Source organism: Aythya marila (assembly GCF_965140915.1).
Source record: "Aythya marila genome assembly, chromosome: 1".
Lineage (NCBI taxonomy): Eukaryota > Metazoa > Chordata > Aves > Anseriformes > Anatidae > Aythya > Aythya marila.
This window is the reverse complement of record NC_139042.1, coordinates 96,381,017-96,402,896: the sequence shown is the minus strand read 5'-3', so window position 1 is coordinate 96,402,896 and position 21,880 is coordinate 96,381,017. Positions and strand designations below refer to the sequence as shown.

The 21,880-nt window shown below is 38.5% G+C and overlaps 1 protein-coding gene across 1 annotated transcript; it reads right to left on the bottom strand.

The window, feature by feature from the left end:
- Positions 1–230: 230 nt before the first annotated feature.
- On the bottom strand, positions 231–21,761 carry CRYZL1 (crystallin zeta like 1). Its single transcript, XM_082780185.1, has 13 exons — positions 21,657–21,761; positions 21,418–21,531; positions 17,919–17,996; positions 17,339–17,411; positions 16,660–16,704; positions 12,722–12,790; positions 10,612–10,745; positions 9,703–9,814; positions 5,273–5,371; positions 4,481–4,602; positions 3,882–3,987; positions 2,293–2,338; positions 231–1,645 (listed from the first exon to the last, which is right to left on the bottom strand). Exons 2-13 carry the CDS (start codon positions 21,481–21,483, stop codon positions 1,546–1,548), a joined length of 1,050 nt encoding a protein of 349 aa, XP_082636311.1. The 5' UTR covers positions 21,484–21,531; positions 21,657–21,761; the 3' UTR covers positions 231–1,545.
- Positions 21,762–21,880: the final 119 nt, after the last annotated feature.

The window sequence follows — 21,880 nt, the reverse complement described above, 5'->3', positions numbered from 1 at the left end:
ACCCCTGGAGTTTTCTGCTTCAGAGAGGGGCTGCAAGGCGCCCACCACCACAAAATCTGCCAAAGCACAGAGACATTTACTTCATAACTTGATCTAGCTGAAAGACTAAGACAACTGCAGCAAGAGCTAGCCTTGATCTATTGCATACAGAGCTTAAAAAGCATTTTTATTTACAGACAGGAACAACATACCTATTAACAGAAGATCTAGTAAAATAAGAGCTATTATATTAAGAAAACAAGCTTTATTCTGCAGTTATGTCACTGGTTGTTCCTGTTTTATTAAGCCTTATTTCTTTACTCTTATTTGGTGTCCTCTGATTTACTTCATCTTAAAAGCATTTAAGCTAAAAGGAACATAAAGAAAAAATCAGCACTTGGGTAGGAAGCTTCAGAAATTTCAAACTAGCAGAGGATTTGCATACTTAGATGTGTGCACACATGTAAAAGCACTACTTATTTTCAAGGCTGCATTACATCACGTCAGTAGTTAAAATAAGATTTATTCATGCTTCTATAGACTTCCCTTGCGACATTTTATTAATAACCTATGAGTCCAGTGACTGACAGAAGATGGTTCTAGAATCATCGTTCTAGATGATCCATTTTCACTCAAATATTCTAACTTCTTACACTGGTTCAAAGTGCTGGTGTCCACTTGAAAAAAATTTGCTATCAAATAAGAGCAAGTAGGAAACCACATGCCTTGAAGAAAAACAGACGTTCCCTCCCTACTACTGATCTGCAGAAAATGCATGGTAATAGAGGATGCTGGATAAACAGATTTGAGCTGTGATATGTATAGGACTGAGGTTAAAAAGGAGAAGTGAAAGTGCACAGAACACAAAAATCTTACTGGAAAGATATCAAAGAACATTATAGCAAGACACACAAAGTGCCTCAAACAACTGAATCACACAATCATAGTACCTACAGTCCATAAGCTAGTAAATCAGGTTTACAGTCTCTGGTTGCTAAAATGAAGAGAATCAGCAGGGGGGGAACTCCCACTGTCAGTACCATCTCTCCCCTCTAGGATCTTTGCCAATCCTGATGGCTTGGCCACCCTGTCTTTCAATTATAGAACAATTTTAAACGTGGATTGAAGACGTAAGTGTACTACAGACAGAGCTCAGTCTCAACATAGTCAAAAAGAAAAAGGAAATGTGAAGGGAATTATTGGTAGGGGCTGGAGAAGGGAGAACTAAAACAACCAAACCAGCATTTTTTTCCACTTTAATTTCTTATGGCTGAAAAACAACAAATGAGGTTGCACATACATGTTACTGGCATTTGTAAAGCAAGCAGGGCAGTCAAGATTTGTGTGTCAAGACTGTCTCTAGAAGTTGCTGATGGAAACATTTTGCTTAACTGGATCCCAAAAAAACCCTCTGAAGTCTCAGGAACTTCACAGACCATTTGTACTGAGGTACAAAAGATCTTTAAATTCTGGTTACAGAATTATTTGAAAGTGTACACTCATTTACTTCTTAAATATATCATGTTTCTTTATCTTCCACAGGCTTAGAAATTGGGAAATTATGTGTCAGAACTGAATGACTTGTCTTTTTCTTGCTTGATTCTTCTGAACTATTTCCATAGAAACTTTGGCTTCATACAATGGGATCGGTTCATCCAGCTGAGGCCTAAAATGGAACAGTGTGTCAGATATATCTGATGGGCATGCTCAGGTCAACAGAAACATTCTAGGACTACTGCTATAGACTTTACTTTCGCTATGCAAACTTTACTCCTTAAACACAATAAAAGTTTTATAGCTTTGCTTGAGTTTGCAGAAGAAAGAGCCTTAGAGCAAACAGGAAAGAGAAGTTTAATTAAAAGATATCATTCTTACAGGGAAAAGGTGGTGGTGGAGAGGCTTTTGCTTAACGCTCAACAGTAATACTGTTGAGCATTAATAAAAGGATCTTCCATTCCCACCTCATTATGGTTATCTTCCTATCTAGTGAAGCTGTCACTCTTACAAAGGAATATTAGACAAATCTATTGTCTTACACACAGCACCATTTCTCGGCCACACTGCTGAGCAGACAGATATATGCTCTTCCTCCACCAAGAAAAGAATGTGCTGCCTCTGTTAAATTGGCATCAGCAAAATCTGGGGTTTTACCTAATTACCTTATGCTTAGCCTGCTATATTACAAACAGACCATAAACAGAACCATGTAAGCTATTTGAGACATCTTTTCCTCAGCATCCCAATATACATTTGCAGTACAGCACTGGCAAGAGATTACTCCAAAGGCTGAATAAAGAAAAATAATCATCTCACCTGAAAACACTACTTGATAATTTCTCCATTATGTCTTCTAAAATGCGTATCTAAGAGGTCTGTCAAGGTAGCAGCGTATCTACAGATAATACTTTGAACCATCAGGTTTATTGGTAAGAGTCATTATTTCTGATTTATTAACGTATCAGAAATAACCGTTCCTACAACAGCATGTAGAAATTAAATATAGAAAATATAACTTAAAATAAAGCAAAGGGTTAAGACAGACAAATGCAGCCTGCAGTAAGTACAACACTAATTAATCAGAATGGTAACCACACTTTTTGTGCACAATAAAAATGACTGATTTTGGTAACAGCCAAACTATCCCTTCTATTCATAGAGAAATTAAAGGTAAAAATCATAATAAAATTGGAGTGTAGCAGAGCTTGTAAATTCTTGGAGCAACATTGTGCACTTTTAAGGATTCTAACACTCGTGTCAATGCAACAGATGATCCTCTATTTAGAGTGTATAATAAACTAAAAAAAAGTTCCTTCCTTCATTTTAAGAGCAATATGGTTAACATTTGAATCTCAAGCTGTTTTAAAAAGTTATCATCTTGTGATTTCTTCAGAAACTATTCATGCCATAGACTCAGGAATTGCACAAGATGTAGATATCTAAAAGCAGATTTTTCCTATCAACTTTTAAAGCCTGTGGTGATAAAGCATACTGTTATTACTACAGATACCATGGGAGATGACAGAAAAAAAAAAAAAACACACAGTTTTAGTCAGTTGTTTTTCTTTTTTGTTTTTTTTTTTTTAATATGTGGGTAACTACTTGGTAAGCATTCAACAAAAATACCAAAAGATTAAACCATTTATGATAACCTATATCCCATAAATAGTTCCTCGGTGTGCCTGACCTTGCCTAATCTGCTTTAGAGTTCAGCGGAGGAGGGAAGGGCTTCCCTGCAGTATAGTTAGTCCTTTCTCAAATATAATGACTAAATCCTCACCTGCCTCAGCTGTTCTGCTAAACTGCAAAAGTGATTCAGCAATTTCATAAGCTGCAGTGCAGAACAGGGAGGTTCCTTAAAGCCATAAAGAAACCTTCTATTACTTGAAGCAATCCACTGAAAACTGTCCTGCTAGCAACAAGCTCAGAGTCCAGCTCCTTTAGACCAAACACAGGTAATGCAAATGAAGGAGTCACTCCTGTCTCCACACCCACACCTTTGCTCAGTGACATGGTACGTATATAACACAGCAAACAAGAGAAAGGTTATGAAGCCAAAATATTTCAACTTTTACAGTTAAACTGACTATATTCCAAAATCTTTATGTATAACGTAAACACCTGTAGAATTAAAGCTTCAATTAATTGGCTCAGTCTCAAACCAAAACACTACTTTCTTCAGAATGGGTTATGTTTCACCGTTACTTTTAATGAAGCGTGTACTTAGAAGGAAACCAGGACTTGCTTAAAACACAAACCTGTTATACTTCAGTTACACTGTAATGCTTAGCTGTGCTGATCTTTAGGTTACAGGTGTGAGTAGAAGAGAACGTGTTAGTTAATTTCTCTGTTACCTTTTCAGCCATCCCTTAGCAGTCAGTATTCAGTTACCATCAAAAGGATATAGAGATACTTCCCTTGCTGTATGTTGGACAAGTTCCATATCTCATCATTCAGAAAGGAGACGGTGGCTCCTTTAAGAAACAAGGAATGGCTGTCTGGGGGATCCAGCTTAACCAAAATGAAGAGAAATATTTCATTATCTTTCCCTTTTCAAAAATAAAGTTAACCTTGGTTAACTTTTACGGTTATTTTATATTTACGGTTAAAAATCCACAAGCAAACAAACAAACAAAAAAACACAATACACCCTTTGACTATTCTTCAAACAAGTAAAACAAACTTGTAATATTTAGTTTTCAGGGATACTTTTCTGCCTCGCCAGTTTAATATTTTGAGCCAAACAAAATAGATCCTTTAATATTTCCTTGGTATAGCCAAGCTATTAACTTACTATGTTAGAGCAGACAGCCCCAAAATTGTCTCAGAGGAAAATAAAACGAAAAATATGAAAGCTGAATGCTTTCCATTTTCTGGATATGAAAGTTTTCTTAAGTAAAAATTGATGTCATCTAACAGTGGGGAGCCATTCAGCCACGGCAGAAGCTCAGACACATTCATATAGATAATGCGGTACAAACTAGTTTGCTGACAGTATCTTTACCTGAAGATTTCTTTCTGTTGTTATCCAATGCCCCCCAACACCGAGAAGAGTGATGATATCATGCTTATGAGGCAGCAACTGTGATTTTGAAGTCGATTCATCTTCAGCACTATATAATTTTACTGGAAAAAGAAAAGAACAAATACATTTGAGTTCAGAAGAAAGCAGTCACTGTTGAAAATGAAGTGCATCTCTTCCTGCACTGGAAACCATCTATCTTGGGATTCTTTTACAGTCTTAGGTCTTACAAAACAAGTTGGAAGCTATGCATATGAATACACACAATCAATGAGGGCTCTTTGGAACAGCACTGTAATTCTGTCATGCTGTTAGCCTCATGAAAATACCTCACAAAGCAGAAGATTCATAAAATTAAATATGTACTGCTTTTAAGACAGTGGAACTTTAAGAAGTTTTTTAATTATTTCATTTAAAAATAGTACCTTCAGACTTTTCAACTATGATGATTATTTTAGATTATTAAACTAAGGTAGCATAAACAATGATGTCATAGCCCTACTTTAAAAACGTTTCTTTTCAGCTTTAAATAGAGAAATATTTCCGACAAATTTAGCAGCTGACCAACATTATTAGATACTTCCACTAGAGGGTGATATGAGGAGAGCTTAAGGAGATCTATTGAGTAACGTTACGTGCATAAAATTATATGGGATCAAGAAGTTAAGTGTATAACTTCTGAGGTTATGCAGCTTCCACCTGTACTACTTGGAAAGAATAAACAAAAAAAACCTTAATGCTGCTCTGAAGACCAGGTTCTCATCGGTTACTTACCTCCAGCATCTACTACAATATCCACTCCCAGGCCACCTGTTTCTTCCAAGCAGCTTTCAGCCACGTCTATCTTCCCGTTTGACACATCTATCACTCGGGCTAGACAAAGCAACACATTCAGTCAGTTGCAGTAAAAATATAGTTTAGATTCACAGCAGAAGAGTTCCTACTTTCTGTACGTGTTATGAGCAAGTTTACAGCTAAGCCAAAAAGCTAAGTCAACGTATTGGTTTTCATTTCCCAATACAGTGCAAAATCAACACCAAAAATAAGTATTAGATTAATCCAGAAGTAAAACTCCAGTCTGTTCCTGATTTTTGGCAGGATAAAGTATGTGGCTACAAGAATTAGAATCCTACTGTAAGGTCATTCTTTACTATGACTTTTTTCAAAAATAACAAGTTCTGGAGATAAGGAGGTACCTTATTTCATGTCTCCAACTTTCAAATCATCTATCAGTCTGCTAACTGCAGCAGTAATGCATTGGGAGACTTTTACAAGCACAGCTTCCTTTCCTTACTTTACATAAACACCTCTTCTTGCTAATCCCTTGCAGAGCCCTAACCCTGCCACATTAGTGGGAAACAAAAACCTGCTCTCCCTGACATGGAGTCCTGTCTCCCACGTCAAAAGTAAACACATAAAAGCCCAATAAATTCAGTTGCTAATGAACCACTGACTTGACTGTTCTTATGAAGAAACTGATCATTAAAAGAATATTAATAAATACTCGTTTAATTTTTTCTCCAATGAAATCTTAAGATGCAGTCAAATCTCAGGCCAATCATTTAATATTATTCACCCAAATCAAGTTATTTGGACAAAACCCATACATTGTCATGATTTAGTAGTGATGTGATAGTCATGTTTCCTGTATGCAAATAAAAAAACATATGTCTTTTGTTATCAGTTTCCGCAGTGAAGAACTTAAAGTTATTTTCTCAACAAGGCAATTTGACATGGTGCAGAGAAAATCTATCAATGTAGTTTCACTTCTTAAGAACAATTTTGATTTAATAGACTAAAAATCTGACTATCAAAAGGAAATAGTTTAATCATTTTGGCCACTTTCTGATTTCTGTTTAGCAAAAATTCAGTTCGGTTACTTAAGTCAATCCAGCGGTTCAAACGGTATCCATCAAAATGCTGTTCAATTTCCTTCCCAGCAAAATGCTGCAACAATTTCTCTCCAGTACTTTCTTTTTTCGGTATGGAAAAGGCTGAGCATCAAGTTATATTATTTTCTACAGTCCTTTGTAATTTCTCCTAATTTCTCACAAAACATTTGTAAATTGGTTCAGTTTCTCCTTTTGTGACTTGCGCAACTTCTAAACTAACATTATTCTGACTGGCGAAAAGGCTTTCGTTTCTCTCTTCTTTCACTGCTGATGAGAAGCAGAAATACTAAGATTTCTACTGCTTGCTTCCAGAGTTTACTCTCACCCAGCAACATCAGCTACACAGTTTGACAACTGCCATACAAAAGAGCTGCTACTTGGTTTACTGAGTGCAGTCAAGACAGCCACGAAATCTCAGATGAGTTCTTACCAGAAACATTCACTGAAAGCTCAATATTGGGTTTAAAACAAAAAACAAGACAAGACAAAAAAAAAAACAAAAAACAGAACAAGGGGGTAGTCTAGGGAGCAGAATAAATACATGTTTATGCGTATATGCATACAGGTGTATATGTATATGCCTTCTGTTCTCCACCAGCAACTTATCATATTATTTAATATTTGGACTCTAGTCTGAAACATGGGCATCAGCATTTCAAAATTCATTATACTTCCCTCCTTCTTGTGCTACTACTGTATTTACTTCAGAGATTACTGAAGGCGTGTGAAGGCCCCCTCCTGTTGATTTAAATACAAATCCTTAAACATGAACTTGAACTTCTACTTCAGTCACACTCAAATGATGCCTCCTTTTCATGCTGTACTCAGGTTATATCTCTACTTGAAATCGAGTTGCAATTCAGAATTTCTTCCCTTAATGTCTATGTCCCCCAAACACTTGCAAAACTGCTAAACTAAACCCCTATGGTTGTCAAACAAGCACACACATGGGCTGTACATGCAACAGCCTTCTTACTACAAGAGGTGGTTGTTTCAACCATTTCACGAGGCAGTTATGACATACTGATAACACCAACTGTGGCTCATTGTCAGCTGATAGACTGGTATTAAAAAACAAAAAGCCAGCAAGCAAACTCAAAACTGAAAAAACCTGCACCCACAGACATTAGAAGCAAGCCGGCTCAGCTATCTCTAGCAAGACTTGGACTACTTATTGCATCTATATTAGCACTCATATAATTTAAAAATGCTAGTAAAATGTATGCCATGCAAACCAAACTCATATTAGCCTACGCTGACAGGGTTAGGATAATAAAATTGCTGAGTCCCTTCTTCCCTATTAAAGTTCTCATCTCAGCAAAATGAATCCCATATTACAAAGTGAAATTTTAGAAGGTCTTTGGTATTTACTCTTTTACCCTGTTGCAGCTGGCATAACAAACCTCTAGATATTGACAGCATTCACAAAATGCTTTACATTCTGGTGTCTGTAATGTCTTCTACTACAGTTAAAAAAAAAAAAAAAAGACTTCTGAAATGAAAGGAAAAATAGCTATTTTTGTGAAGGTGAGAAAAAAAAGGAGATGATATAAAAATCTAGATACAAGTCTGTAGGGTCTTTAAAGAAACGGTTACATTCCCAGCACAAAACTTTGTACTACCCTGTTGAAGATCATTATGTTGGACAGCAAAAAATGTTTTTCTCCCTCTTATTGTGTAATAACCTCTGCACAGCACTCCACTTCCTGCCGCATTATCAGCGCTCCAGAGCTACTACTGGAAGAGAAAACACTCACTTGGTAGGCTGGAAGTGAATCACTCCCCAGCCCTGCAGATGTGTGTGAATGTGCAGCCCCGGAATGCACATGCACACTGTGTTGTCTCTGTGCTTCCACTGCCAGTTCTGTTCTCAGGAGCCAGAAAGGAATCAAAATTGACAAGAACTCCGTTCTCTCAGTGTCTAAAGAGCAGCTCTCTGGCTTATTCCATCCCTCTGCTAGCTTACAATTCTGGAGCCAGCAGGGAGAACACAAGGACAATAGTATGTGCACCTGCGTAGCAGCAATGCCTGTTTTTAGTCACTCAGACCAAGAGACAGGATTTCAAAACTGCTGGTAATTCTCCACTTGGAAAGCCAACATTGTAAATAATTTTACTGCGCAAAACAACAAAGAGGAAAGGAGTCAGAGTCAGGGACAGTTAACCTTGACATTATCTTTTGAAATCAGATCTCATCTCAACTCATACATATTTTGATGCGACTGTAACATCCGTAGATATAACTGCATACACAAAGCTCCCCCTCATACTAGGCATTCTTACAACAACAGCCTCTACTTTTACATGTATTTCTTTAAATGACAAAAAAACCATACACTTAGAAATGTTAATTGTTTATTATACTGCGCAGTCTTTGCATTTTGAGGAGGAAGAAGAATCAGACACTAGTTTTAACCTTTCGATCGCTGTGCAGCCGAGTTTGTGGACTGCAATGAATTTGGATTTGCAATGCCATCCATTATTTTAGAACAGTCTGGATAAAGAAATATTCTACTTTCCTCAACTCTACAGAATTGGATAAAAAAAAATTTGGTCAAAAAAAGATGCCAATATATTTTACAGAGCCTTCTCCCATGTTTTAAATGGCACTGTTATTTATGACAGAGGGGGGACAAGACAAAAAATGTAATTAACAGGGCAGAAATAGAAGTCATAGATGAATGTAAGTATTATACCTAGTGCAAAGCTCATTTAGGAAATAGGAAAATCCAACAAAGCCTTTGAGCATCTGACTGCTGTAAAACATGCATCATTTTACAGTTACAACAGTACTTGAAACAGCTGCCACAGCTTGATAAAACACTATTAGAAGGAATTAGAGTCTGATTAATAATTTATCTCAAGTATATGATTGCATCTGAACTCTGACTCAGGTACACAGATTACAAACTGTGAGACTGGTGATTTAGTAATGCTTTCTTCTTGTTCACAGGAAACACTTTCAGAAAGTGAAAACATTTCTGAGTGGCTAGGCCAAAAGTCAGAACTAGAGCCCTAGTATGTGAGATGGAAAGTACTTAGAGACAGACATCACCAGAATAGAGACAGACATCACCAGAATAATGAATAACAAAGAATAAAATGTAAACCAACAAGAAAAAATCCATGAAATACACCCAAAATAGAAGTTAAATAAGTATAAAGTACAAAATACATTTTAAAACTATTTAATTAGACTATTTATAAATTTGTATTTTAGTTTTCAGCTACTGAAATAAGCTTCTAGTTTAAAAATACACTTCAAGAAGTTCTCCTTAAGCATAAACTTTAGCACTGAAGAATGCAACCTACCCACAGCAGGTCTAAGCCTCTCCAGGAACTGCTTATCTTCAAGACTGTAGGCAGTAGATATCACTTTAGCTCCTCTGTGTTGTGCTAACTGAATAGTTATTGTACCAAATGGCTGCAGAAGAAAAGAAGGTAGATGGGCTTATTACAGCGACAATTTGATGCACTCTAAGAAATGTTATATTGCAAAGGCCATTCAGGAGTAGAGTAACCAGAAGTGAACTTACTCCTTTAATAAAATTTGAACCAAGAATTTGAATATTCACAAATCTGATTCTCTTTCAAATGAAGCCAAAAAAGTCTTTCCCTGTACTAGAAGCTATGAACATTTTTTTAGGAGTTAATGAGTTCTCCTCTTCACCAAAATAGCTCAGATCCTATCTTAGAAACATAAGTACTGTAACTGCAATTGTAACTTCTAGCTTTGGGCTTGCTCCATTGTTGAAGGATGAAGTGGTACCAAGAAAACAGCTGCAGCTGCATTTACATTAACAAATCTTGGCTGTGGCAAGCTCCACATCTTCATTAGCAATAAAGACTGCAGCAATGCAAATGAAATTATTTATATCTGAGAGAAGCTGAAAAGCAGTGGTGGGAAAGGAATAAAAAATTAAGGCACTTTCCCCCAGTTACACCTGAAGGCTTAGGGTAAAACCCCTCAAAGTAAAAGAGCAGAAGAGAACTACCTCTTCACGACCCACACAACACGTAGAAGATTGTATTCTTGGCTCAGCATCTTATGTGGGAGGGCCCTTCCTACTAATCCATTAAGCTAAGGGTGCTGCCAGGAATAGAATAGAGAGTTCGATAAGTTTAGCACGTTGTAAGAAATCCAGTGTTTCTGGTGATATGACAGTTATTTACAGCAGAGGCAATCTGTATCAAAATTGTTACTGCACAGTTGTTACCTACACTTGCTCCATCCATCACAAGGACACTTTTTCCAGGGGAGACTTGGGAAAGGTAGTGCAAAGCTGTGTACGCTCGGACGCCGTCACGAACAGTCCCTGCTGCTTCAACCCAGCAAACTTTTTCTGGTTTACGAACTGTTTTGGGGGGAAAAAAAAAAAAACAACAACACAAAAACAGATGGGAAAAACCAGCCAGTCCCCAACATTTCAATCTGAATGATTTTTAGGCTTCATCAGTTTCTAGAACATGAAAGAGAATTATACAAGTCACATCACCTATAAATGTAATTATAATCTATTGCACAAAGGCAATATTCCAATGTTGTGGCTCGTGGCAGCGTTAGAAGGACTGCATGAACTCGAAGTGGAAAAGGTGATTGTTAATATTGAGAATAATCAACTTGCTTCTGCAGTACCCTTGTGAGCACATTCACGTACAAGTCCAGCATTTAAACAGGAAAAAAGAAAAAAGACCCACTCCTACCATAACCACCTGACAGAAAGAATCTGAGGAGGTCTCTTCACAAGGAGGATTCTGATACTGAGAACATACAATGCAAGTTCCACCCCATGAGTTCATAATTCTTTCTCTACAGGTTATAATCTTCTCTCTACTTCATAATCCATGGGTATAAACAGCTTCTGGAGGTTATAGCACATTCTGAGAGAAATGAAGGTCAAGATAACATTATTTGTCATCTATTTTCTGTTGTCTCTATCTACAGGAGAAAGTGTTTTCCCATTCTATCCACATGCTTAAACGCCTGGGGAGGTAAAATTAGCAAACAGCTTTGTCAGCTAGAAATCCTGAGTTCAAGTATCATTTTTAATGTACGCAGTTTACATGATTTAGCAGACAGCTTGATACTAAGCAAAAAAAAAAAAAAAAAAAAAAGTCTGTCACAGAACTGAATAAGCAAGCACCAGCTTCTTATGGCACTAGAAAAGAATAATGGAAGAGTCTGGTCTGCCTCTAAGCCTAAAAATTGGCAGTTTAGCCTGAATCAGGGGAGCTACATAGGACCATAAGCAATGCAATCACCTAGAATCATTTATCTATGTGCTGGGAAAAAAAATTATAGGGATTATCATCAGCATCAATACTTGTACCAGCTGATACTGCTAAGCACAACGTAAAGTACTGAAGGTTTTAAAAAAGTCAGAAACATTTTCTGCCTATAGCTAATCGTAAATATATTTATAAGCACACATCTTGGGATTTGTACTTTGAAATGTTAGAAAGAACAAATGTTTTTCATCCCCATGAGTCCACAGCTTCCCTTTCAAAATCTGCCAAAGCTAGTCAGGAAGACTTCATTTTCAAACAAGTGTTGTTTATGTTGAGTTATGCCTCGAATATATTAAAAATGACAGCATGGAAAGGATCTTTTGACTTATTTTAAACAGCAAAAGAAGGGATTTAGTATTGGCATAAACAAATTTAAAGGAGTCCTCTCTTAACTGTAGAAGTTGAATCCACGGACAGTCACAGAAGCACAAACTAATTTGAGCAAGAGTAGCTTACTCAAAGGGATACAACAAGCAGTCAGGAGAAGCACAGACTCCCAAATTCAGTATTCTATACATTAAGGCACTCTAAGCCCAGGAAAGGGAAACTGGAAAGTTACAATAGCTGAGAAGAAAGTTTCAATACGGGGTTTTCCCTGATCCTCAATCCCTGAAAATTCCTTTCTCCAGCTTCCGGTCTGCTGATTTTACCCCATCTGTTAGTTCAGTCATAAGTGATGTTCCTGAATTGGGTCAAAGTGAGGAAAATTTCTTATTAAATTTTTTGTCAGAGGAGATGAGAACAATGGAGAAAAAAAAAGCAAAGCAACAAGAAGGGAAGTTAGAAGGAAATAAAAAAAGATGAGTCAGCTTGCATGGTTTAGACAAAACATTAACCCCTTAAAAGATAACAGCAAATAAAAAGCCTTTGAGGTATATGGCATTCAAAGCTTTCATGAATAGGTGGAGTAGACAGGATGTCTGAACACTGCCACACAAGTTTGCCCCAAAGTCCAAGTGACTTAACTCCCTAGTACTAAAGCGAAACCAAATTCTAAAGGTACAGTAAGTGTAAATATTAGCAAAATACGTGAACTACACACCCAAATAATGCTCATGAACTAGAACAACTTCACAAAGGCCAGACTCTTCAGAATCCAGGGGCAAAATTCCTGAAAAAAAATTAACACAGACCTTTAATTTCAAGCAAGCCTACAATATAACCAAAACAAGCACCTAATGAAATTTTTAGTCCCACTAGGCCAGTGGATCAGTTGCCCTCTTGTCAAGTCTATGACAGGTTAAGAGAACTGGACAAGGTAACTCCTTGTCACAAGATGGTTCCAGAGGTGCTCCAAACAACACTTCAAGGTTGGGTGGATAAAAAATGGGGACACTACTGAAAGACTTTCACTACTGGCACCCTTGATTTTTGTCAGGTTATGTCTGAACTCATTTCACACTTCTCTCACTGATTAGTGCTCCACTTTCTGCTCCGGACCACGGCTAACAAGAAAGAAAATTGAGCTCTAATGTTGCAAATGGGCACAGACCAAGCTACGTTACAGCTACAGGCACTAGAACAGAAGACTAGAGGTAAGCACGTTGATAATCCTTAGCAAATCTGGCTGCTATTTCCGCTGCTCTTTCACAACTCCCATTCAAAACCATGTGCTGCAATATACATCTGCAGCTCTTTCAAGGCTTTTTCTCTGGAACAGCAACAATAAAAAGCTCCAAGTAGCTATCTACAGCCACTGTTATGCAATTAGGAAATAACGCAAGAAGGGCAAGAATCTCAGAACACACTTTCTTACAACATCACGGACAATTCGATTTTACTTTCACACTTAGTCATCCTCTAATTTAATGTACAAAATATTAAGAAATATAAAGAATGCCCCTAAGAAATATCTTCTATCCTAAAGCATCGCTGATGATTAATACAGTATCATACTCCAAAGGAAGATATTTTTATAGTAAACTGTAATATAGTTTGTTATATAGACTATAAACTATAGAATATATCTTTATAGCAAACTATAATAGCCTTGGCACCTAAAACAGTTTGCATTCTAACATCTTAGAGGAAAAAAAAAAAAAAGAGCAGAATGAATATTACATGAAGACATCTCTTTTCTAAACAGATGAAAAAAGTTAGGTACAAGCTGCATTATGTTCTAACACTAGAGACTCTAGTATGTTACAGCCTCCGAGGAGTCATTATACATCGCTGTCAGCTTGCATTGATTTCAGGGTCTCTAAAACCATTCAGAAGAATGACCCTTATGCTGAGCATAGGAGATAACGGCATCTTAAAGAACTGTGCCCTTGACCTTCTTAAGCCAGTACACCTCATAATGCCTCCAGAAGCTCCAACATTAAGCATAGACCTTTATTTTCTATTTGCTATACACGTCAAGCATTTGACACGAGCACAAAATCAGATTTTTCACCTTATTTGTCAGAAATACTTCACATAGCATAGGGCTTTCATGCATTTATTTATTTAGTAATGAGGCACGGAGAAGAACTGACACTCAAACTGTCTAACCATCATAATTTCTAAGCAGATACATATTATATTTAGGTACGTGTCTCCAAGTATTTACAGCTGATTTAGCTCTCCAGATAATTTCCCCTGCACTCATTTTAATGAGCAACATGGTATAACTGATTGCTGAAAGATGCTGAGAGCAACAAACAAAGCTGACATTTTTGATTCCTTGTCAAGTAGTATCTCAAAATGGCAGGTCTGAGGTTATACTCCTGCATATATCTTAACCAAACAGAAAGCTGTATTTAAGAGAATACGCTACATAGACAAAGAAATCTCTTCTGGAAGGTAAAAGAAGGATCAGGGAAAAAACAAACAATCAAACAAAAAAAAAAACAAGAACACCTTTAACAGGGAGAAACAATTCTTGGTATGATTTTAGCTATAGATTAAAGAATTAACACACCAGCTAGTTCCAGTGAACACAGTATTATTTTCACATGAAAGAGAAGATTTCTAAATGGGAACTGTGATACCACATTATTACTGTTACACTCAGTAAGATGTATATACCGGGGCCGTATTCTTTGACAGAAGGACAAGCTTCTTGGTAAAATTTAAGTGGATGTGTTTCTGACAATTATTTTGGGACAGTTTGATGTTATTAAGCACACAGGTAACCAAATCAGTTGGCAGTTGCTCATTTTCTTTTGAAAGTGCTCATTCATCAATTACAAATAAACTCTCACCAGCAATAACTGGGAAGCGTGCCTGTCAGGAAAAATTTACTACAGAAAAGAAATATTTCACTCCTGTGTTTTGTCTTTATAGCAAGAATATTGGATATATAAGGATGGACAGGAGTTTGAAAGGAAATGCAAAGAGATACTAGTATTTCAGAAAAAGAAACATGGGCTTTCTTTCTTTCAGGGTTAAAGTTTTTAATGCTGTTTTCTTTATCTTTCTCTTTCCACAACTGTAACTCCAATTATTCTGTACCTGAATTTGCAAACATTCAGTATTCAAGAGTTAAAAAAAACACAACAGAGAACTTGGACAAACCCAAAACGCAGACAAAATGAATCTCTCCTTCTCTTGCAACCCAAGTATGGATTCCATGACTGATTCCATTCCCTTAATGTCAGACTTACAACTACTCCCACTCAGAATGCTACTTAGCACTCTCAGGTCCACTGACAGGTTTTCAGAGGTGTATTTTTCCACTTAATTACTTACTGAAACTGTATTCCCTCAGCTACAACAGAAGTTGATTGAAACAAGTGTTATTTTAAAATATTCAACAGATGGAGCATGTCAGGTATCCATCCAAATGAGCAATACTGTTCACAATAACGATACTATTCATAATTTAAACTTATTCATGTGCAAGACTTGAAAATGCTTGGCCTTAACTGTCCTACTTTATTGAACAAAGTAAAGCCATTTCTGCACCCCATAAAATGGAATAGTAATTCCAACCTGCAAGGATTACACTTTCTGTGGTGAGTAAATAACAATGATTGCTCATCTCATTCTGCTAAATTTGAAGCTAATGATACGAAAGGTCTGCCAAAGTTCTAGCAGGAAAAGCCCCTAACACTTTCCATGTGATTGATCTAGAAGTCTGTTTTCAACAAGAAAACCCAAACAAACAACAGAAGTACAGTGATTACCACTTGCCCATCTGATGGGCTTCTCTGCCAACAATCTTACAGCAGGATCAGAAAACACAGGCTCCCTACAGTAAAGTTTGTGGGGAAAAAAATCTACTCTCATAAAGAGGATAAAAAAGTATTCTCATCTGCAGTAAAAATTAAGATTCTAGGAAATAAGCAACTTGAACCAGTGTTTCCTTTTAAATGTGGCCTTGTAGCAAATGTAGCAAGACACCTGAGCACATTTCTTTACTTTCATCAGCTCACAAAATCCACTAAAACTGGTGGATCTACTTGCATATTCAAGTTACGACCACTCAATTTCTTCACTCAATCAAGAACTGATGTGATTTAGAAGACACTGAACAGTCTTGTATGCTTGCAGAAGAGATTCATCACTAGCAGTTAAAGGTGTATTTTTAATATCATCCTCCAGAAGGCAGGAAATACAAGCCTAGACTTTGTATCACACAGAAAAATCAAAAGATACGCGTTAATTACATCAAGGAGGTGTTACAACTACAGACTGCTGTTGATTTATTCAGATGGTTGCCTCTAGATTACCCGGTTTGCATGGCTAATAGGACACGTATATTCGTTATACACGAATATACATGCCTAGTGTATATTCTTGTAGGTTCGGTGAACGCTGTAGGACTATGATAGATGACATTAACCGGGAACCCAAACTTCTTATAACCAAAAACCCTCCCTAGGAGAACACTTTAGGTGAAAATTTTCATTTACAGGTGCTTATTCATGTGACGCCAGTTAGAAATTTCAAAATACACCTTCAATTGTAGCTTTAGCAATGACTATAAGCTCAGCCATTCATTATAAAAAGATTAATAATTGTGTTAGCTGAGAAAACAAACAAGTGTTAGCTTACCTACTACTTCATCATCCGGCTGAAAAAAGGACACCTTTCTTCCAACTGGTGAAGAATAGAGGAATATGAGGAAAAAAGGTATGGACAGAAATGTTTACAGATGAAATTAAGCATGCATTGACAGTGCTGTTTATCACTAGCTCATAAAATTAAATAAACCCTGCTAGTGAAAAATGTATGTTGCCTGTTAAACATGCACATACCGAAAGAGAATCTTTTACTCCACTAAACTTTGGCACCCCATCTACAAACAGTTACATGCAAGCACACACACGTACATGCATTTGAAAGACCGAGGCTTTAAACTACGCATCAAAGATGGATAAGCAAATGAAACACTGCAGGAATTCCTGAATGCCTTCACTATTCCAACAAGAACTTTTTACAAATAAATTAAAGGTTATTACAGCATGTGGAGATAAGATCTTAAGATCTTTGTATATTTCATTTAGAAAGCTGCTGTGCATTTTTTTTCAAGCACTCTGAACAGATAAGCAAGCACTACAGCTCAGTTCCTTCACTTTCATTTCAGTATCATTACTAATTTAGGGAAAGCCTCGTTACGAAAACAAATTCTAGTTCCTACTATTAAATGTGTAGCATGCAAACACTATTTGTTCTGGATTACCAGACCTCGATTCTTGCTCCATGCACTCACAAGACAATTGTACTAACTTACCTTCTAATACAATTCCAGAAATTTCTCGACCAACAGGTAAAAGATCCTTCTCCATTTTCATTTCTGACAGTAGCTACATGAAAATAATGGTTATAACTTCCTGCTATCACCAAGACTCGAACTATGCATGTTTATTATGATCTTACAGCGTTTGATATTCACAACAGGAAAATTGGGCCACTACCAAATGGGGGGAGGAGCAGGTACCCATTCCTCATTTAATATTAAAACTTTTCTTTATGTATTTAAATTTAGAAGCATATAAAGAAAAAATAAAAACAGTCATTAGCTGACAAGCCAAACTAGGACTTAGTCAGTGTGCAGAGGATGATAAAAGGGTTTTGCTGGAAGAGCTCGCAAGTGACAACTGATCTTTCTCCATAAATTAGGAACCAAATCACAGGTGCCTTTTATTTAAAGAGATATAAGAATACCACATCAATCCAGTGCCCTGTTTCTCAGTGGTAACGCCATATCCTCAGATAATGGATTTGTGCCAGGTACCAGATAAGGCACTGGCTTAGAACTTCAACGGAAACTGTAAACACCCCTGGCTTTCACAAAAAAAATAAGCAAATACCTTTGTATCTATCCAGCTCAGTGCACAGGCTCTAACTTGTACTTTCACATCATTGTCTCTTGTAGGATGAAGGTTTTCCTAGGACAAATTTACAGACATTATACAAAGCAACATGAATGTGCCAGTAGAATCCTCTCAAGCTCCTGAAAGCACTTTCCCACAGTCTTTTAGATTGTCTTAGTAGATTTAAAACACCAGTTTGAGCACATAGAATCATGAAGGTTGGAAAAGACCTCCTAGATCATCTGGTCCAACCATTCCCCTACTACCAGTGTCACCCACTAAACCCTGTCCCTAAGCACCACGTCCAGCCTTTCCTTAAACATCCCCAAGGACGGTGACTCCACCACCTCCCTGTGCAACCCCTTCCAATGCCTGACTACTTTTTATGAGAAGAAATGCCCCTTAATTTCTAACCTGAAACTCCCCTGGCACAACTTGAGGCCATTCCCTCTAGTCCTGTCACTAGTTACCTGTGAGAAGAGGCCAACCCCCAGCTCCCCACAGCTTCCTTTCAGGAAGCTGCAGAGAACAATGAGGTCTCCCCTGAGCCTCCTCTTCTCCAGACTAAACAACCCCGGTTCCCTCAGCCGCTCCTCACAGGACTTGCGTCCTAGGCCCCTCACCAGCTTCGTAGCCCTTCTCTGGACACGCTCCAGGGCCTTGATGCCCTCCTTGTAGTGAGGGGCCCAAAACTGAACACAGTGCTCGAGGTGCGGCCTCACCAGAGCTGCAGAATAAAATCACCTCCCTGCTCCTGCTGGCTATACACACTATTCCTGATGCAAGCCAGATGCTGTTGGCCTTCTTGGCACAAAAATTTGGGCGTTTCTGCATTGGCCGGGAATCGAACCCGGGCCTCCCGCGTGGCAGGCGAGAATTCTACCACTGAACCACCAATGCCAGATACAATGTATACATTGCTGCTACAAACTGACCACCCTGCTGAAACTCCATTAAAGTTACTTGTCTTTTATGCTCCTGCACGTTAAATATCACAGCCTTACCTGAAAGAGTTACACTATGTAATTCCAACTATATTTTAACATTAAAATAATTTAATAAGTTAAAAATATATTACGTTTTGAGAGAATTTTGACACCAGTGTCTGAGATACTGCGCTGTCATACTGAGGTAAATATTCAAGTAGTCCCAGTGATGTCAAAGAAACTGCACCACTAAGGACTGCTGTTGAGCCCCACAAATGATGGACATCTCACATACAAGAATATTCTACTAATGAAGCCTTCCCTTACTATCCCAACTTCTGTTTCTGGGACCGATACCTGAAATGATTTGAAGCAGCTGCTAATTTAAAGTATTTAAATAGCTAAATTGAGTTCTGGACTGGTGACTCCCCAGTTTTTGAAGAGATACCTCAGGTGCTAGAGGCAAAATCAACTATTTCCAGGTTATACTGTGGCCTGTAACGTCTGTTGGAGGCAAAATGAAACAATTACAAGAAAGTCATGAGAGCTTAGTTTCTACTTCTAAAGTCAAGACATCTTCTCTAAGTGTTTAAGCTTTCCTTCATCTGTTCTTTAAAACTGTTCCCAACAAACAGCTGTTGCTTTTCTCCTAGGCTTAGCAACGTGAAGGGGAACCTCTGTGTGAGGAATGCTGAGATGAACTTTTTCTCACCCCAGCTGAGCTAAACACATGGTGTTCCTTTAAAATTGGAAGGCATTTTGCCAGTCGGACTGACCTCCTGCTCCTCAAACAAACCAAAGTGGATTCTCACTCTTGGTTCCACAAAACAGCCTAGCCTGTAGGCTGATGAACTACATGAATACTGCATCTCTGGTTAAAATAACCCCCCCAACACTTATAATCTAAGGGATTTATGCAAATTCAAGCTTATATATTCTTTGGAAATATCTTTTTAGTATACATAGCTCAGTGAGCCTAAGTACTGCTACAATGCACATAACAAACCTGCTTTTTTTTTTTTTTTTTTTTTTTTTTTTAGTAATACAAGAATACAAGCCTTAGGAACAAAAAGAGACAACAAAATGTTTGTGCTGTTAACTGGCTCCTGAATTCGTAACTTAAAATGCCAATATTACAATTTGACCAATCACCGCATAAGGAAGGTTTGCTATTCTTCATCCAAGCCCCTCATTTTCCATTAACCAACTGCTGTTCTATCTCTTTGGTCAACTGGCTCTCCTTTCCCCCATTTTTTCAATATTTATTTCAATTTCAGAACAGGATCCCGTAGTATTGGGTGTTATACAGACACCTGCAGGATCAGTTCCTATCTGAAGAGCTTTCAATAGGCAAGTGCTCAGACAAAAAATATACCCAGGAGTGCAGTTCAAGATCTAATTTAGCATACCTAAGACTGTACCAGAGCTGCCTGGCCTGCCTGCTGCCAGCATCTACATATTCCCAGCCCCTCCTCCACGCTGGAGCTAGCAGTTGTGAAGCCATCACACAGATGTGAACTAATCTCTAAAAAATTACTAGCTCTCAGTCGGACACGTGGGCTGATCTACCTCACCTTATTGCTGCATGACTCTTAGAGCCATTGAAAGGAAGAGAACAAAGCCGTGCCGCTGAGGGGTGATCAAGCCTTTTCTGCAAAAGCACAATTTAATAATCAGCTTAAGTGGATTTAGGATAGTTCCCTGAATATGCATCTTGGCAGTATCACAATCGGCCATCTTATTGCATCCTTCTCTTCAGGCAGTTCAGCAAACGTGCCTCACTTCTGTGACTTTACAGCGATTCAAGCAAGAGTCACACCAATACTACATCATTTCATTTTGATATGTGGCTTATAGGTATACTGAGCTATCTATATTACATAGGTATACATTAGTTTCTTTTATACATGTAAGAGATTCACTTAAAAACACAGGTTCACATCCTCAGAACCATGTAAGCGTTCTTCTACTGTTCAGACACCCATACTGCATCAACACACACTTGTTGACATCCTGTTTTAGCCTTACGCCACCAATTTGTGTACGCTTAGCCAATTAATGTTTACATCAAACAGAGAAAGGCTCTTCAGTACCATAGTTTCAACTGCGTTTGATGGAAAACTAGTTGTCTCCTTGTTCCTTCAAGCTGCAGGAAGATGCACTGTGCTTTCAATCGTTACCAAGAGCAAAGAACTTGTGAGAGGAGAGAAAGTTAACGGTAGAATCTTTTCAAACACAGTAAATTTCTCAAGCTCTACTTCTACTTTTTCAGTGATCAGAAAGTCCAGTCAAGGGACATGCATGAGTATGGAGCCAGAGGTTATTTATTTTATGCTCAAAAAAGCTATTTTTAAAGCATAGTCACCAAAGGTAATATATAAAATAGTCTACCATTGGTCTGGCCAAGTGCTGCGCCACGCTGGTACGATATTCCTGCCCTACCTTCCCTCACCTGCCTGTCTGTGCGATGATAACACTAATTCAAGCCTAGCAAAGCGCTGGGTGATCTTACACCCTTGTGGCACCCAGCCAGGGTCTCCGGGCCCTGCAGGACGAGCCGTGGCACTCACTCTTTCCTGGAAGACAAAGGTCAGCTCCTCCCCAGGTGCCTTCTGCTGACAGAACAAGGCCTTCATCGCCACCCGGGAGAGGGCACGGCAGCCACACCGTGCCTGGCGCGGTACCTAGGAAGGAAACGAGTTAACCGGAGCTTTGTGCTGTTAAGCAGAATGCGAATTTCTTGCAAGCAACGTGAGGCCTGTGAGCTCAGGGCAGCTGTAGGCGGGGGGGGGTCGCCCAGCGCGCCCACCTCAGCCAGCGGCAGCCAAAGGCTCAGGGCGAGGCGGCCCCGGGCGGCGGCAGGCTCCCGGGCGCCGCTAGGCCGCGAGCGGCGGTTGCCATGGCAACGCGAGGACTTCCGCCTCGCTCCCTCCTCGGGCCCCGCCCCGCCGCGCGGCGATTGGTGGAAGCGGCTGCCGCTCGGCGTAAAAGCGGGGGTGCGATTGGTTGAGCGGGCTGTCGCTCAGTGCCGGG

What these genes read in the sequence shown, in the direction of transcription:
- CRYZL1 (XM_082780185.1), bottom strand. Translation starts at nt 21,483, where the DNA reads ATGAAGGCCTTGTTCTGTCAGCAGAAGGCACCTGGGGAGGAGCTGACC. An exon ending in GCCGGATGATGAAGTAGTAG is followed by an intron (nt 12,791 to 16,659) that starts GTAAGCTAACAC and finishes ATTTTTTTTCAG; the next exon opens with GAATTTTGCCCCTGGATTCT. An exon ending in AGTTCATGAGCATTATTTGG is followed by an intron (nt 10,746 to 12,721) that starts GTGTGTAGTTCA and finishes CCCCCAAAACAG; the next exon opens with TTCGTAAACCAGAAAAAGTT.